This window comes from Diachasma alloeum, unplaced genomic scaffold, assembly GCF_001412515.2.
Source record: "Diachasma alloeum isolate Michigan unplaced genomic scaffold, Dall2.0 Dall_scaffold_00379, whole genome shotgun sequence".
Classification (NCBI taxonomy): domain Eukaryota; kingdom Metazoa; phylum Arthropoda; class Insecta; order Hymenoptera; family Braconidae; genus Diachasma; species Diachasma alloeum.
Genome location: NW_021680518.1, coordinates 480,801 through 500,536, shown reverse-complemented (window position 1 = coordinate 500,536; position 19,736 = coordinate 480,801). Strand labels below are relative to the sequence as shown.

At 37.8% G+C, this 19,736-nt stretch overlaps 1 protein-coding gene across 1 annotated transcript in view; it reads right to left on the bottom strand.

Annotated features, from left to right (window-relative positions):
* Positions 1-19,736, bottom strand: part of LOC107041793 (sodium channel protein 60E) — a 61,242-nt gene that overhangs the window by 27,420 nt on the left and 14,086 nt on the right. The window contains exons 3-11 of the mRNA XM_015262541.1: positions 15,296-15,476; positions 10,995-11,072; positions 8,140-8,281; positions 6,922-7,056; positions 6,131-6,345; positions 4,654-5,099; positions 4,259-4,347; positions 3,546-4,092; positions 1,939-2,758 (exon numbers count right to left, since the gene is read on the bottom strand). Coding sequence (XP_015118027.1) covers positions 1,939-2,758; positions 3,546-4,092; positions 4,259-4,347; positions 4,654-5,099; positions 6,131-6,345; positions 6,922-7,056; positions 8,140-8,281; positions 10,995-11,072; positions 15,296-15,476 — 2,653 coding nt within the window. The remainder of the gene's footprint in view (positions 1-1,938; positions 2,759-3,545; positions 4,093-4,258; positions 4,348-4,653; positions 5,100-6,130; positions 6,346-6,921; positions 7,057-8,139; positions 8,282-10,994; positions 11,073-15,295; positions 15,477-19,736) is intronic.

Below are 19,736 nucleotides of genomic sequence, written 5' to 3'. Positions count from 1 at the left end.
TTTCCAATCATGGCGGTAGTCAATCGCAATGTAATTGGCTGAAGTATTTGAAAATTTTAATGTTTACCATTTGGAAGTCTATTACCGGAATTTAGTAATTTTTGTACTATTGAATTTCCAATTTAACCGACGTCAGTGGCCGAGTGGGCTAGATGCAAGTCTAGTGCGCGAAAGGTTGTGAGTTCGATTCCCCATCGAACCGAATTTTTCGACGGAAGGCTCCGACGAGCGGGAGGTCGCTAATATAGTAACCGCCTGTACCGGCATAGATTTCCTGTGGTTTCCCATGCTACTCCTATGTTCCATAGGAGGGCGAATGCGGTACAGTGTAGAATCCACAGCCGCATGGATAGGGTTGGATAGAGTGCTGAAATGAGACCCGAAAAGGGAACTCAAAAGGCCTTTAAAAAAATTGCCGAATTTCTATTCTATATTTGCCTGAAATTTGTAAACAAGGTGCTGATGTTGTTCTGTATAAAGTGACCCGATCGAGTGTCTGATGCGAATTGTAGTGAATTATATTCGCATTAAATGGTGAATAGGAAAAGATACGCATGACACTGAAGGTGCGAGAGAGATAGCGAATGTCTGTGCTCGTCCTCAATCAGTGTCCACGTGGTATGTAGCGAGATGCTACAATATAAGATATAAATTTATATATGTTTCATATATATTTTATATTCGAACAATATATTAAATTGGCCTATATTATATATTTTTTTAAATATATTTTTCCATGGAGGTACCAGGATGGATTGAATCGATCGACACACAATTTTATACACATTTAGAAATCACGTATTAAGTAAAGAGTGAGAATAAGAAAATTTCTTTTTCACTTATGTACCGGTCCGGTTATTCGAAATATCCCATTTCCAATAAGGAGATCCAAACATTGTGTGTTACATTAGCTGTGCGAGGTATGTATGTGGGCGCGAATATAACCCACTTGTCTCGAATGACCTGTTTTGCTCCCTTCATGAATAATGCACTATTACGTCCATCAGGGCTAGCCCATTGCCAAGGCAGACGGGCTTGCGCTGAAAAAGCTAAGTAGCATGGAACGCGGTCACTAAGTGCATGGGTAACCGTAAGGCAAGCATTCGCTGGGAAAATCCGAGGAAAAAAGACTGGAACGGAGATTGTCTAAAAAAAAGGGACTCCTTGCAGAGAGGCCTTCCGTAAAGACTCAAATCCGGTAAGCTTTTTTTGCAACGCTATTACACACTGAGAGAAAAAATTGGTTCTGTCGAACAATTATATGTTCCCCTGAAGGATCTTTTGTCGTATTGAATCAATTTACTTGCGGACAAAAAAGTAAATTTCTACCGAAACATGATAATTTTCGTTGCAGTAACTGTTCTCGTGAGACATTTATATGTCCTTTGGGTAAATACAGTCGTTCTCCAGAGAATTATATGAGGTTCCGATTTGGAACTGTTATTGGCATAACTAAATAATTTCGAAGGGACAATTTTTTTGGCAAAAAAATGTTCTGTCCTCGTCAATATATTCTTTCTATGGCATAAATCTAAATTTGTTCCACTCCACCAAATATTCTCACGTGGAACATATTTTTCGGCAGAGCAAATTTTTTCACTCACAATCAGTGCAAGAACAATATTTCGAATAAAAAATTCTCCATTCGCGAGTGACTTGGATCGCCTTCAATCCTCCAAAAATCAATCTCCTCGAACTCAAAATCAAAATCCCTCTACAATTCTTCACTGACCCAAATACCTCATCGCGAATTTAAATAGTAATTTTCTTTCAGATACAGAAAATCTAACAACGCGTAAAATTAAAGCCCCAAGCTAGCATTTGACTCTTTCCCACCGCTATATTTTTCGCATTAAAACTTCCTCCTCCCCCATTTGAATCTCCCCCAGAAAACGAGGTAAAAATACGTATCTTCATAAAACAGTGAAAAACACTTACTTTTGATAGCAGTGCTGTGGAAAGCAGTCCTGAGGTACTTTATCACGTTTATTTCTCCCGAAACCAGGAAAAGATCCCAAACCATCGATATACCTTCCCTTACTGTCTCTTCTACCACCAACTGTCAACTCATCGACGTAGCTGACCAACGCGTGCCAGGGTCTCTTATCTAACCGATTGTTGTCCTTCTTCTGAGGTGTCGTCATCTCCTGAAGAACTGGCTGCTTCTCCGTCGCCTCAGGCAGCATGATCGTCTGCTCCTTGAGCACCTCCATCTCTATATTCTCATCAGCATTAGTCTCACAACTATCTGCCTTGGTGTCATCCAATCTCCTCACAGTCTCCTGACTGCTCTGGCTATAAGTCGTAACCGTAGCTTGTCGGTAAATCGGTTCATACGTGAACACTGGTTGATTCAGACTCTCCTGGTACGATCGATTATAGATATTCTCTTTTGGTAGAGTCAACACAGTCTCCTGTATCGCGTACTTCTCCTTATCAGACTTGTCCATCACCTCCCTCACAATCTGCTCAAGTCTCATATTTTTCTTATTCTCCGAATTCTCCTTTCTGTATCTCTTCTTACGAACTATTGATCTTATTCGATCGAATGATTTGGCTAGTTTTGAGTCTTCCCCAACTTCTTGCTTCTTCTGCTTGAGCTCTTCTGAGTTGAAGCTGTTGAGCAACAAGGCCAAGAAGAGATTGAGCACCATAAAGTTACCCATTACTAGGGCTGGTAGGAATATTGCGAAGCACGTTTCAGGCCCTTCATACTTTTCGGCTCTCATGCAGTCCCAGAGGGGCTCGATCCACTCACCTAGAGTTTAAAGACTTATTCAACAAAGATCAATTGCTTTATTTTTGGAACTGAGGGAATACGGAAGCCATATGAAGACTAGGTAGGAGAGAACATAAGGTGTTCATCTCAGAGTTGCCAACCATGCTATTATCATGGTATCTATACATAAACCTTTGTCCCAAACAGCCAGAGCCATTCGGTAGGAGCCAGCAGGAGCGGAAAGGATTTAGCTGAGTTGCTTTATGGGAATTAAATTTGGTCCGGGGCTTCGAGGGGTTTTTAGGGCCTTTTTACCGCCCGGGGTTTTCGGTCCTCTCTCATATCTCTCTCCTCTCTCTTTACCACTGGATATTGGAGGCAGGAGGCGACAGAGAAATGTTGTCAAGAATGACTAAAGACTCGCTGTATGAAAAGCCATAGAAAATCGGGAGTACAACAAATGACCAGGAGAGAGAAGCTAACGGAGATGCTGCTATTTTTGAGATGACTAAATGAGATTATATTGCTATTTACGTTTAAAAGTTTATGCTACAAAAGTTTGTGATGCAAAAAAGTTTATGGTACAAAACTTTTGCATTTCCCGGTATTTCTCCTTAAATAGAATTTTTCCTACCCCGGACCATGAGGCGAGCGCCACGGGTTGGCAACTCTGATCTGTCTCCTATGTTTCCTCTATCAGACATCCATTACTGACCGATTACATCTTGTCATATTTCTGTTTCTTCAAGTTTCTGACTTCCTTCTACTAGGCTCCGATTACCGAAATTTGGGTGGCCTGTTTCATTTGTTGTATGATGATACTCACCGCAAAGAATTCGGAATATCATCATGAATGAGTGGAAGAAGTCATTGAAGTTCCAGCGAGGGACTGGATCGGGGAAAAATTTGTCAGCTGTGTAGTCTTTACTGAAGAGTTGCATGCCAATCACGGCAAATATGTAGATGACAATTACGAGAACGAGGGTCAGATTTCCTAACGCTTCGATACTGGAGATGATGATGCTGAGGAGGACTTTCATTGTCGTCCAAGATTGGGCGAGCTTGAGGACACGTAGGAGACGCAATCCTCGGAGGACTGAGAGACCGTCGACGAGCTCGAAGGCCAGATCGATCAGGGAGGCAGAGACGATAATCAGATCGAAGTTGTTCCAGCCGTTTTTGAAGAAATCCTTGCTGAGGGCGAGGAGCTTCAGGAAGCACTCGAAAGTGAAGATGCTGGTGAAGACTTTGTTACCGATGTTCAAGGCTTGGCGGACAGATTCGGACATTCCGTGGTGCTCCAGGGCGAGGAAGCCGGTGTTCAGGACAATGCAGAGGGTGATCGTCAGCTCGAAGAGAGGATCTCGAACCACCTGGTGGTGGAGATATTGGGTTTAAGTGGTTTTACAATTCTCTACAGATTATTTTGCAAATGTGATTGAATAGAGGAACAAGACATCTCGAGACCTTTCTTGTACCCAAGGAAATTTCTCTACAAAAAAGGTTTTCAATCAGTTTTACTGGATCTTTGAGGCTCACCTTGTAGAGACAGTTTTGGAAGCGAAGCCAGCCCTCGTAGTCCACACAACATTGGATACATTTGTCACAGTTTCGATCGGGAAGATCATCTTGAATGAGATGTGTATTATGGAGAATGATTTGCAATGATTTAGAATAAAATTAAAGAGAATCTCGGAGTGATATTGATCCACTCTAACATTGTTAGTTATCAAATTTGAGATTTGACGTAAACGACGTAATCTTTTCAAGATTTTCGTAATTAGAAGTATCAAAAAAGTCGATTGTTCAGTTGCAATGAAAATGGAATAACAAATGAACTAACATTTTCGCAGAGCACTCCAAATATTTCCACTTATTCTCCCAGCTAACTTGCCAACAAGTGTCAAAACATCCTCAATAAACATTGAACTTACCAAGAACAACAATGTGTGAAAGATACTCGGGTGGTAAAGTATACAACTGCTTTTTTGTTTTAACTCCATTGCATTTTAGTACCCTGATCTCCCTACTCCTACTTCTAACAGACACAGTAACAGGCGCTAGTGGTGGTAGAGTGCGTTCAGCAATTCCAGTTACTTGTTGTGTCTGTAGGCGCTCTGTTCTCTCTACTCTGTGCTCTCGCCTCTCATGTTCCTCGGCGGATGTAACATCATCCCCATCATGATCATCAACAACCCCGGAATCATCCAATGATGACTGTTGATTGCTGTTGTTGCTTGCTTGTCTCGAGTGTAGCATGTTTCGATGAGGAGCAAGTCGATGGATTGGATCAGGTGGTTTTGGGGCCACTTGGAGTGGAAGATTTGAGGGCCGAGCATTTGAATGCCTCGGGCTTGGACTTGGACTCGGTGTCACTGACCTATTGATTGAAGATTCAATTCAATCGGCAGCAGTAAATTCGCGGTCTTTAACGATTACTTTTATGCGCCCAGAAAGATTATTAGCTTCAATTTTTCACATTGTTCGCTGTGAATAGATGGATTAGCGCGGAAGTTTTATTTTGAAATCTTCATGATGTGAAAAACTGTTAAACATTACTTGCTTGAGATGAAAAATCGCCAATTGGAGATGATTGTATTCCAAATGTGTAAGATAATGAATTTTCATTTTTTTACGGGAAATTTTTAGAGGAATGATTTTCAAGCGGCGACTTGCAATAACGAACAAGAACAGTGAATAGCGACTAAACCGTCGCCGTACAGCCAAAGGGGCGTAATTACCATTTTTCAACGACAAACGGGCGTAACTCTACACTTACGTCTCTTTGCCATTATCAGTCATTAGTCTTGGAAAAGCAGGCCATTTTGTCTTCCTGGTTCATTTGGCCGTACTCTCTGTCTACTTTTGATTAATTATAGAAATGCTCGAGAAAATGAGGGAATATTCGTTATCCTTAGTGTAATCGTGGAATAAATTACAGCTAGCAGAAAAACCAAGAACCTACACTTGAGAGTCACGCCCCTTCGTCATTGTTTATGCTCCAAGTGAACTAGGATATCAATCAAGAGACTGAAAGGAACGGGGCGTATGTCCTGGAGATACGCCCATTTGTCATTATCAAAATTAATTGGTGAAAATCGTTGAAAAAAGTCGGTCAATTCAATTTTACGATTAAAGAAAATATATGCTCCTTTGGCTATACGGCGACGAGATTGTATATTTTGAGTGTAATTATATTGTACAACTGACCACACTACGGACCTTCCAAATCTATTTGATTGGTGAGCATTGATATCTAATCCGGCTTCTCTCTGGACGCATGTGAAATTAATTTACGGGGTCTACCTCTAACATCGAGTGCCAGAATAAAAAGGTATGTGCGAATAATAATAATGACAAATAAACAAAATATGAGGATGATCCTACTGATCCCGTTTATTTGTTTGTGACCTGCTCCTGGCACCACCATTCTTCTCCTGTCCAGCCGTGCTTCTTCCGCGTTTTCTTCTTCTTGTTTTCTTTCTCGTGTAACTGCTGAGCAGAACCCCCTTTCTTGCGTCAATTTTTTTCTGCTTCTCCTTCGTTAACGTCTTGATGTTGATTTTCGTGGGGTCAAAACTAAACGTCGAGTCTTCGCGGTGATCAGTTAGATCTTTTTTTCGTTCCTGTGTGAGTCGAAAAAAATAGTTGTCAAAGATTTTTGCGGAGATTTGTTGTGAGCAAAGTGTTGTGTGAGCGCGGATTGAATGACTGAACTGTTGCCTAATTTCGGAGTTTGATTCCAGATTTTTTTTCGAAAACGGGATTATTGAAGAATAGAAAAGAAGCAAAATTTAGACAGTATCACGTCACTTGGTACAATTGCACTCTAGAGTTAGGGGCCCCTTTAATATCAGTCTAGAGTTGGAGACACTATTGGACTCAGAACAGAGTCAAGAGCCTTTTCAGTCCGAATTTAGAGTCGACCCCTTCGAGTTTAAATCATGGATTTAATTTTCTCCCGAAATCACCGAAATCGGCCCTGAAATCACGTAAAGTAGACTTAATTTCGAAATCACGGTGTCACTCAATCAGGGAGTGAGTAGTCCCTCCGTAACTGCCATTCCCACCACCACCATCTCACCCGAATAAATCTCCTCAAAAACGTTATAATCAATTATCCTCCAATTAAGATACTAGGGGAAACCCTCTGATCCCCTTGGTTTCCCAGCAATAATGACTCGGCAATTCAATTATTTTACCTCGTTTGTAATCTCAGCCTCTTCCTCGTAGCTCAATGCCACAACAGCGAGCATCAGATTGATGAGATAGAACGATCCAAAGAACACGACCACCGTGAAGAACGTAACGCTGATAGGCCCACACGCTGACAACACCTGTTTTGTCAATTAAGCGATATCAGTTTACACCCGCATTCACCATTGAGCGATCAATATCTATTTTATTCGTTGGTAAATCTGCGGGCTGGGGAGACATGTATATGTATGAGCTCGTTATTGAGATGACGGCAGTTGTAATTCGCTTTTTGGTAACGGCTTCACTGATGATTGCTCAATGCAATAATAACTGGTGGCCTGACTAAATAACACAGTCCAATAATAACAAAAGTCAAAGTCAACACAGAAAAATATATTGGGGTCTTTTTTGGTATCCTATGCTAGCCACGTCCTCGTCGTAGATCCTGGCTAACGCCAAGAGCTGGTAGGGGGTCAAATTTAATTGGCATACCATGCTCATGAATTTATAGAAGAAACTATATTTAATTGAATTTTTTAACAATTAATTGCCTTTAGAAGGAAGGTGGTGAAAATGGGAGGTCCCGGTCATCTACCTGGTTATCCATATCACTATATGTGGTGTACCAAAGAGGTTAAATTCACAAACTGGCAACCTAGTCCCGACCCATTGGGAACTGGTGGGACTGTGTTGAATTCTCCTTGTGACGAATTCAGTAGCGAAGTGGTCACACGGTTCAAGTCAATTTTGAATATTGGCTAGTTTTCAATGAATATCTCGAAATCTAAGGGAGATAGCAAAGTTTTTCTCATAACCTTTTTAGTAGCACTCAATTCGCTCTACAAAAAAGGTTATAATGAAAATTTCGCTATGTCCACTAAATTCGGAAATATTTCTGGAAAACTCAACTGAAGACTAAATTGACTTAACCGTTTGACCACTTCGCTACTGAATTATGCTTGTGTTCTTTAGTCATATCACCATAAAAAATGGTGACAAAAGTCTATTTTTTATTTTTGCTAAAGAGAGTACTATCTGGATAAATTAATAGATTGGCTAATTGATGAAGGAACTGTAGCAATCATCATTGGAAATTATATTTCTTGCCTGACCCAGACACTTCTTAGTGACTGATGAATATCTGGAAAAGTGTCTGTTTTCAGACATTAGCCTTCAGTAAGGAGGGAGATTCGCTTGTCACACTTCGTGTCAATGTTACTGACCTTGTTATAGACATCCTCCCAGTAGTCCAGGGTAATCAGCTGAAAAGTGGTGAGCATTGACCACAGAAAATTGTCGAAGTTCGTGTAGCCGTGATTTGGATTGGGACCTACGCAAAGGCACGTGTAGCTCTCATTGCAGTGTCTGGAACATAATTTATCAGAGCATGAGAGAAATGATTTATTTGAATCAAGGAAAGTTTATTTGAATGAAATAAATGAGTTTATTTAAATAGCACGGAATGACGTTTTTATTTAAATTGAACATTTTTCTTCATTCGAGGTTCTGTTTACATTAAATAAACTATTTTTTTCCGATTAATGAATCTTTATTTGATGCAAAGAAATTCTTCTATAATAATAAATGGAGATTTTTCTGATGTTGAGAGAATTTTTTTTGTTGAAATAAATACATTTTTTTTTCGAACTTGATGGAACTTCATTTGATAGGAAAGATCGGGGCAAAATGAAATGCGGGCCGCGATAAAATAGTTGTGAACTTTTTCATTCGCGATTCCATCGAACCTTTCCACGTATTTCCTTATCCAAACAACAATTAATAACATTTTCAACTCATTTTGTTTATTGTTTATCAAACAGAAAATATTATGAACAAATTAATGTACGAATCAATTAACAAACGTAAACTATAACACTTTGGTAGAAGCTCACATGCGTTGTGCTCATGTAAATATCCGCTGTGAGTTGTTTGTCATAAAAAATACTCGGTCCACAGATAGAAAACCGAAGATAGAAGGAACAAAATTCCATCCAAATGAAAGTAAAAACCGGGTTTTTTTCTGTTTAAAATTTGGCTATCCGTATCAAACTCACTCCACCTTCAAGATTATGATTATTAAAATATTCCCAATATTTCGATTTCGATCGATCAATAATCTAACTTTGGAGTTGGATATTCCAGGGATGGGATAAAAAAAGTTAATGACAAAATGTACTTGATTCCCAAGTATGCGGTAGCGAATAACGAGGAAGGCTGTTCTCACACTCCGTTGGCTATGAAAGGGAACAGAATTTCTTGGGGGGTGGATAATTATAGGTCAGGTCATGGATAAGGGTCGAGAGGTCATTTCCCTATTATTTTCTCATTTTAGCGATGGAGGACACAGACGAATGGGTAATTTTCCAGTGGTGAGACGCGATTTGAAGATTAGGTTTGAAATCATTGTAATTATCTAGTCAAGTGAAAATTTGCCCCTGGGGATTAGACAATCGTAAATTATGGCATACGTTGGGAAAATATATTTTGCTAATTTTTTAAAAATATTGCTCAATTATTTGTTTGTTTAAACAAATTCATGAGGTTGAATAATTAATTAATTCAGGGGATTGAAAATTTTTATGAATGGAGATTCATTCATCCAAAAAATCTGCATGATCTCTGATTTTTTGCTTGATTTTAGAGAATTATCTACCCCGCAGATGTGAAAAAAAACAACTTTTCCTCTTTTCTTTTCCTTTCTCTTAATCCTTTGAAGTTACTTGCTACATTTTCATTCAAAATATATATCGATTTGATATTATCCATTCAAAAACACATGAAAATCCATATGGAATACTCGATAAATTCATGATCACAATTTTTCTTTGTATTTTTCATTTTCTCGGGAGTAATTGAAAAATAATTGAAAATTAATAACATGTTGCGTTGAAAATACACGCGTATTAATCTCTGCTCCCTCACTTTCTTAAATGGTTGAGTTTCCATCCACCGCCATTATTCATGTCGGTGAAAAACTTTAGCAATAAATATGAGAATCAATCACGGTCCGCTAGAGCGTTATACTCCTCTGGCTGTTGGAAGGAAGGCATTCTTTTAGCTAACAGCTGCGGTCCGATGAACCGTAGTACTTCAAAGTTGGTCGTGTGCCGACAAAAAAGAAAATAGAGGAAAAAAATAAGAGGGAATAAAAAAAGAGTCAACAGAACGTACCAACTCCGATACTGAGATTCAATGCTGCTGTTTAATTTCCGAGGTTCCCACGATTCCTCGGTTCATAGAAAGTTTTCTTTCGGTAGGTCGTGCAATTGTCAAGGCGAATTTTCAATTTGCTCTGTTATTCTGGAACTTTCGAGGGGGGACGAAAACATTGTTTCAATTGAGGAATGTCTCGAGAGGCTAGTTCTCGTTTTGCCCCACTACACCCTTCTTATCTATTCAACTTTATTTCTTGTAATTTCAATTAGTTCATTCTCTCAAATCATTGCTTACAAACTGATCAAACCATTCGAACTCAACTGCAGTCATGAAATCATGTTGCGTCATGTTCAAATCACTGATTTCATTTCGTCACACAGAAAAACCTAAACGTAAATTACGTTTAAGGACATCCAAGTACTTTGGCTATTCTTTCTCCTGTGAAATACTTTTCTACTTTTGTACGCTGGCTGAAAAAAATAACTTTATCGAGAGAATTCCATTTGAATCAACTATCATTTGGTTGTTAATTTTCAAATAAACATGATTTCGGAGTGAATACCAGTTATCTCTTCTTGAGACACATTTGATTGGGAGAAATCGAACTTCTCTAGAATTGAAGTTCTTTTTATTTGTCGCAATAATGAGAGTATTTCTCTTCCATAAAAGTCATTTATTCGGAATCGTAACAAATTTATTTATATCCAGAATTTTCCAGTTCCGTGGAGCGCAAACATTCTGAGATTCAAGTCATTGAGAATAATTGACTTTTCCAAGTAAATATGGTCCACATATTGGAAAATTTTTCTCTCAGTGTAAATTACGCTTAGCAAACCGTAATTTACGGTTCGGTTTTTCTGTGTGGGGTGATGGTGTTACTCAATCATTCCTGTTACAATATCAATTGTGGTAAACTACAAACCTGGCACCAGTGACATTTCCACATATGATCGGATGTTCGTCTTCGTCGAAGGCCCAATTGGACGAGTTCCAAGTCCACCTGTTGAAAGAAAACACAAATCGATCTTACAAGTGTCAAGCATCTCCATGATATCCCTTCCCCCTTATCTATGTTTTATGCTTCATGAGACTTCTGATGGTCCAATAAAACAAAATGCCAATATTGAACTTGATATAAAGCTACGCTCTAGCTCTAACAAACGCCATATCTCATTTCAGGATATCCAACCGAGGAAAATGAAAAGCTCAGTTAACCCGAACTATTTTAGTTTCTATAAATGCCATTAAACTTTAACAGAGTTATAAAATGAGTATCTCGGTGACCGTTTATCGGATGAATTGACTCTTCGTTGTCAGCTATAGATAGCCAGCAATACAAGTGGGTCGCGAGTACTGATGGGGTGAAATTCGTATCGGGAAAAGCCCATCACTCGATTGTTTCCAATATCGACTCTGTCGATCCTCTCGGCAGTTGATACATGGAGACGTTTTTTCACCCGCTTTTTGTTCAGTTATTTTGTCGTGACAGCTGTAATGCAGGACGAAAGGGAGAGCGATATCAGTGGTGATTTTTTTGGGTTGACGTAAACAGGTTTTGATATTCTCACTCACGAATTAATGAATAAATCTTATTGAAGAATTCAATTTAGGCATTAAGGTCAATTTTAAAAAAAAGAAGAATCATCAAAGGACAAGAATGAAAATGTCATTCTTGTGAATAATTAAACAATAATTAAATCATCGTCGGATTAAGAATTATCGTTTCTCCCGACAGAACTCTAGACCAAAGGTGATGAAAACAAACGTTGTACAACAGGAAAATAGCTGATAAATGGAGATACTCTTGTGGGTTGACGCAACTAGGTTTTGATATTTTCTCTCAAGAATTAATGAATAAATCTTATTGAAGAATTCAATTTAGGCATTAAGGTCAATTTTAAAAAAAAGAAGAATCATCAAAGGACAAGAATGAAAATGTCATTCTTGTGAATAATTAAACAATAATTAAATCATCGTCGGATTAAGAATTATCGTTTCTCCCGACAGAACTCTAGACCAAAGGTGATGAAAACAAACGTTGTACAACAGGAAAATAGCTGATAAATGGAGATACTCTTGTGGGTTGACGCAACTAGGTTTTGATATTTTCTCTCAAGAATTAATGAATAAATCTTATTGAAGAATTCAATTTAGGCATTAAGGTCAATTTTTAAAAAAAGAAGAATCATCAAAGGACAAGAATGAAAATGTCATTCTTGTGAATAATTAAACAATAATTAAATCATCGTCGGATTAAGAATTATCGTTTCTCCCGACAGAACTCTAGACCAAAGGTGATGAAAACAAACGTTGTACAACAGGAAAATAGCTGATAAATGGAGATACTCTTGTGGGTTGACGCAACTAGGTTTTGATATTTTCTCTCAAGAATTAATGAATAAATCTTATTGAAGAATTCAATTTAGGCATTAAGGTCAATTTAAAAAAAAAGAAGAATCATCAAAGGACAAGAATGAAAATGTCGCTCTTATGAATAATTAAACAATAATTAAATCATCTTCGGATTAAAAATTATCGTTTCTTCCGACAGAACCCTAGACCAAAGTTGTTAAAAAAACACGTACAGCAGGGAAATAGGTGACAAATGGGGATATGCTATTGGGCTGAAGCAACTAGATTTTGATATTTTCTCTCAAGAATTAATGAATAAAACTTATTGAAGAATTCAATTTAGGCATTAAGGTCAATTTTTAAAAAATGAAGTATCATCAAAGGACAAGAATGAAAATGTCGTTCTTGTGAATAATTAAGCAATAATTAAATTATGTTTGGATCAAGAATTATCGTTTCTCCCGACAGAATCCTAGACCAAAGTTGATAAAAAAAAAACGTACAGCAGGGAGGTGATAAATGGGGATATGCTTTTGCGCTGACGCAATTAGGTTTTGATATTTTCTCTCAAGAATTAATGAATAAGACTTATTGAAGAATTCAATTTAGACATTAAGGTTGATTTTTAAACAATGAAGTATTATCAAAAGACGAAAATGAAACTGCCATTCTTATGAATAATTAAACAATAATTAAATTATCTTCGGATTAAGAATTATCATTTCTCCCGACAGAAACCTAGACCAAAGTTGATCAAAAAACGTACAGCAGGGAAATAATTGATAAATGGGGATATTCTTGTGAGTTGACGCAGGTAGGTTTTGATATTTTCTCTTAAGAATTAATGAATAAAACTTATTGAAGAATTAAATTTGGACATTAAGTTCAATTTTTTAAAATAAATTATACTCAAAGCAAAAAAATATAAATATTGTTGCCATGAATAATTAAAGAATAATTACATCATCCCCGAATAAAATATTATCTCCTCTCCCGACAGACCCCAAGAGCAGAGTTGATAAAAAAATGTTGTACAGCAGAGAAATCCCAATTCCACAACTAAACGAAGGAGAAACATTTTTTTTTAATTCTCTCTCTTTCCACTGTAGATTCTAATTATCGCGGACGCCGGTGGTTTCCAGAAATAAAAGAGGAAAAAAATAGCAAAGAGAGAGGTGGGAGCGAGATAAAAATGGCAAAGAAGTGCAATAGGTCCTCTTTAAGGGAGAGTTTTAATATTCGAAAAGCAGAGAGGCTGGCGTAGATAATGGCTCGTTGGCTGAAACCCGGAAACGACTGGGTGACCGTTGGATAAAAGTAAGATAGAAAAATTTACTGGAGATTCTCATGAATATCAGCCGCAGTGACCCAAGCAATTCTCACACGTCCTGTGCCATTTGGACCTGAGTAAACTGGCCAAAAAACCCCGTCATGTTTATGAATTATTTACGATGCATTGTAATACGGAATTCCGATGGAATGAAGATATCAAAATTCATAACATGATCGAGTTTAGTTTGCTGTATTGGTTCAATTAATTTATTGTTAATAATATTTTCAAGATTTTCCATTTTCGTTTGAATCAACGAAATTTTATTTGTATCAACCAAATCAGTTATTTGCCTTCAATAGATGATTCAGATAAATATAATTATAATTGAAACATTTTCATTGAAATAAATATGTCATTTTATAGGTCAAAAGATCTCTATGTTACCAATACCAGAATTTTAATGAGCGAAAAAGATTTATCTCTTTAGCCGAATAAACAGCATCAATTAGCCTGAATCTCCCCTCATTTTTCATTTATTCGGGATTACATCGGATCGACAAAAGAGAGATTATCCCGCAAAGAATGATAATTCTTCTTTGGGAGAATCATGAAGCCCGTGTTCCAGTATTCGAAAGCTTTCATTCGGATAATGGACCTAATAACATTCACGAGAAACAAAAAACAAATACAACAGTTTGAGACTCGCGAAAACATCGACACTATCGCTAAAAGCGTGCCAAACATTATCGATGTACTCAAGTGCCATAAATTCACAGATCCTGGAGGGAAAAACTCCTCTTCAGCAAAAACGAAGAGAAAGTACAAAAACTAGAACGCAATAAGCGAACTTTTCGGTGGGTATCAAAAAAATTCGCAACGTAAAAACACTCGTACTCGACAATACGGCTTATGACAACGACAGAATAAACTTGTTACATTGAAAAAGTACTTTATAACAACATTTCCGGGAAATGGGAGCCAGAAGTTGTTCAAAACAGATGGAGATTATTGCCCCCAAAATTATAGTATCTTCGCGTTCCATAACGAGTAAAGAGGAGACGATACGAGAAAAATTGGTTCATTTCGTGGATGGAAAATATCTTGTATTACGGAAGTGAATGGGGAATACTGGGTGTTGGAATGTCAGCACATATTTTTGGGTAACAAGAAAGATTTCAGTTTTGCCGAAAATCTTGGCATTTAATTTGATTGTTTGCAATTACCTGTCTGGGAAGTTATGTTTTTTAAATTTATATATGTGTTAAGTAAAGTTATGTTTTTTAAATCGTTTTCTCGAAAAAATGTTCGGAAACTAAGGTTCATGGTGCCTAAAGAATACTCTTGGTAGACTCCAGACAACTGATGAAATCTACGGCAAAACGAATGATTCGCTCCGCGATGACAGAAGGCCAGCGGAAATGAGAAATATTCTCAGTAAGATGGATGATTCTCTGTTTCATAACAATCAATCACTAAAAAAACGTTAAGAACTTTGACGCACTCTTAATAATTTCTAAATGTATAGTGTCATCTGTATGAAATTCTAAATCATACTTAGATAACCGTAAAATGAGTAGAATAAATCTTGTTCAACTTACTCCCTCCAATCGACCTGCGTCCCATTAGGCTCCTGCTGCTTAACACACTTATTCCTCAGTTCTCCCATGTACACTTGGAGAGCGAATAGAGCAAAGACCATCAGGCAGAATATGGTCAGAGTCATAACTTCGGCGAGTTGTTTGAAGCTGTGTAGGAGGGCGTTGATGATGGTCTTGAGGCCTGTAAAACAGTCTTCAGTCAATTATTATCATCAACGCTACGTCACGTTAATGTGTTTTGGCACAGATGGAAAATTAGTTTAATGATTGATTCCTCACACAATAATTATCTCTTAGTTTGTTTTTGTGCTCATGTTGTGCATTGCACTGAATTGTTGATGATTCACAATGTTAATCTTCATGATCCTAGTGATCAGAATGATGCAGAAACCGAGTCAGTGTTAATCAATAGCGTCTGTTAGCCTAAGCTTTTGGTGATGTTCTAGTCCATGTTGCCCATAAAGTTTAACTATCGATGATCATGACATTCATTTTGCCTGTCGCATCAAATTATTGATGATAATCAAGTTCGTGTTGTCTATTGTATTAAATTATTGATATTACACTATTAAAAAATTACTCCGAAAATTTTACATGAAAAAGCTTGAAATTTTAAACAATCACTCATTTACATGGAATTTTTATGTATTTTGTTATCGAAAAATCCGTTGAATTTTGGAGTATGGAATTACAATTTTCAGATCCACATGATGATGACAATTATTAAATAATTTGAAAGTTTGAGCAACAATTTTTCTGAATGTTCAATCCACTGAAAATTCTGATTTAATGGTAAATAGACACTGCTAAAAATTTTCGTCTGGAATTTCTGTGTCAAATTCCGGAAATTTTTATCGTGTTCAAGTTCCACTAAAATTTCAAGAAATTTTGTCAGTGAAAAATCAAATATTCCATTGATTTTCTGTTTAAATAATCTGGAAAACAATAAAATACATCATTTTTCAGTTCAATTATTCTGTGAAAATTCAGAAAAATCAGGAAAATTCAGGGAAAATTGATAATTTATATCATATTGTTTCTGGGTATTCATGTTGCACTGCAAATTCATGAGTTTCCGTGAATTCTACTTAAGACTTGAAATTTCAAATCCATTTTTTCCTTAAATCCTATTCAATGTCATTCTCATGAGATTTAATATAACATCTTCCATGAAATTTTAAAAAATTTCCAACAGTATAGGGCGCAAGAATAAATCTCGCAAAAACTTTTGGCGCTTAAATATCCTGTTCCGGGATGAAAAGAGTCATTAGGACTCTTTCTAAACATATTACACGGAATTAATCGAGTTGGTAACGCGACCTCGGGTGCTATGAGTGAGTTAAAGGAGAAAATGTCCTATTGACCTAGTACCCAGAGGCTTTCCCCCCACTGATGGCGTGTGAGTGGCTGAGTTCGTCGTTGAGGGTTGGGATGGGGGTGGGAGATACGGAGATACATAAGGTGATGCTCGCACTCGAACGATTCATTAGAAGACTATTCATTCTTACCCGATGTTCTCTGCTAAGACGAGAAGGGAGAGGGGGCGGGCGAGGGTGAAGTGGATTCCTACTCTACTGTCTATTGTCTGGATCTCTCCATCGTTTCTTTGTGATTAAATATTACAAATGGAAGAGAAGGAATTTTTTTCGCTGATGAACGAAAACAAAAGTTTCAGCATCATAAATTCACATGATTGGGTTTTTTTTTGAGTTCTTCTCGAGTGATCGGATTGATGGGGACATTTTCTGTTGGGTGACGGTTCAGTCCGGTCGGACATGTCGATGGAAAAGTTTTGAAGTCGAGAGAATCGGTTCCAGTCTATCTGCTGAGATATGGGTTTGTACTGCAATTGATAATACAAGAATATATTCGCAGGAATTCACTTGAATTTTTTTCAATTTCTTATGGAACAATTGAATTGAAATTTACGGTTTTCATTCATATTTCCATACAATTGTGAATTTTCAATGACGAAATTCTTTGAAATTCCTCCAAAATTGTGCGAGAAATTTCCCTCAGAAATATTCAACATTCGTTGACGCTTAAAAAACTACACGGAAAAAAAAACTTTAATTGACTATATTTTATACAAGAATCTAGTAAATTTATAAACCTGATTCGAGAATAAAGTATACTTGAGTCAAGTATATTTTATACTCGAATGGGGAATGGGAATGGCATTTCAATTCGAGGATGATTATTTCAAATCAGCCCGGGTTGTACCAAGCGCGCTCAAGTGTAATATAAGGGTCAGACACTAAGTGTGAGAATATAAGGGTCAAAAACTGGGGGTTCGAGGATGAGGGCCGGGGAAGAGGATTGAAGTATATTTTATACTCGAATGGGGAATGGGGACACTTAAGAGAGCTTGCTATAAACCGACCTGATACAAAAGAATAACCTTCGAATTGAACTATCCATCCTCCAATTCAGTAGCGAAGTGCTAAAGCGATTCAAGTCGATTTTGACTATTGGCCAGTTTTGAGTGAATACCTCGCAATCTAAGGGAGATAGCTAAATTTTCGTCAAGACCTTTTTTGTAGCACTCAATTTGCTCTAAAAAAAGGTTATTACGGAAAATTCATTATCTCCTTTAGATTCGGAGATATTCTTCAAAAACTCAACTAAGAGATGAGTTGACTTAAACCGTTTTACCACTTCGCTACTGAATTGAATATAAAATATCCTTGAATCAAGTATATTTCAGTCTTGATTCAAGTATATTTCATACTCAATGAGGTATATTTTTTCCGTGTATTTACCTACAACAACAAAACAAATAAAAATCACATTTGAGTTTGACCAAAATTCATTCGATCCGAATGAAACTCACGAAATTTCCACAAACCAGAACTCACAATTCACTCACCGATTACAGAATCGATTCCGAAAATTAAAATGACGGTATCGTAATTTTTCACAGAGATTCAGATGGAAATTGCGGAACGCTCCGGAAAAATTCCGTGACGGTTCTGTAAAATTTCCTACAACCACATTTCGCTCCGGAATTGCGGAAAAGATAGGTAATTTTTATTGATTATTTTTCCAACCCAAATATCGGGCAATATAATTGGCCCATTTGACATCACGTGGTACAAGCTACAGGGTTTTCAACTGATAATTTTTTGATAATTTTCTCTGGTAGTTGCTATATAAAAAACAAAACATCATGCAGTCGAATTAACCCCTCGTCTAACTGACAGATTGAATTCAATTGTGTTAATCCGAGGATTTTTATTCGAAATGAGTGTTAATTATACAATTTTCGTTTCTCAATTGTGAGTTTCGTCTCATGGTCCAATTATATTCCCGACATTTGGATTGGAAAAATAATCCCCCGAATACCACACGAGCTTCAAAATTAATCGGGCATTTTCCTCAAGGTTCCCTGCATACAAACGAAGTCGTCAAGTTTTTCAGGTTAAAAAATCACGAACCGACGTCGGTGGCCGAAGCGGCTAGGTGCGAGCCTAGTGTGCGAAAGGTTGTGAGTTAGATTCCCCGTGGAACCGAGTTTTTCAACCGGAGGCTTCGGCGAGCGGAAGGTCGCTAATATAGTGACCGCCTGTACCGGTATGGGTTTTCTGTGGTTTCCCATGCTACTCCTATGTTCTATAGGAGTGCGAATGCGGTGCAGTGTAGCCAATCAGAGGGCAGAAAGGACCGGAATATAAAAAAAAAAAAAATCACGAGTGCGAAGCACGAGTGATTTTTCCTGAAAAACTTGACTCCTTCGTTTGTTTGCAACGAACCTATCGGAAAATACCCGATAATTTTGAAGCTCTTGTGGTATTACAAGTGAATATTTCTCTCCCTGCAGAAGCTTGAATTTCTTCGAAAAAAATTGTAATATAATCAATAATCGATCCACCTCCCCCCTCCGTATATGATTAATTTGATTAATGCTTGCCAATAGCCGCATCGAGAGTAATTAATACGATCCGCAGTACGAATCCCATCATTTATAATCAGTGTATCATGCGAGTATGCATGGGTGGGTATGCATTTGGTCGTTAATTTCATGGATGACACAATGTGTTTCCGTTTACAACATCCCTCAGTCTCACACACAGTATAATACGTCAAGTCTCGAGAGGGCGAATCGACAGTTGCCACTCGTCATGTAATTGCCAGCTGTACCCCTCAGCATGATACGCCACGCTCACTATCCCACCCATTGCCACGGTTTCACTCACCACTGACCCCCGCCCACACCTCTTTCATACATATGCTAATGCAATACGCTATACTGGCACATCCGTGGGTGCATGCACACGCTTTTTCAACTTTCTTTTTTGACTTTTTACTGGTGCTTCCAAGTTTTTCCGGCGGTCCTCTATTTTCTTGGCGAATTTCACCGAGTCGCCTCTGATTACAAACGAAATAAAGAGGCGAATTCATGGGTTCGGGAGGGAGGGGAGGGGGGGGGGGAACATGCAAG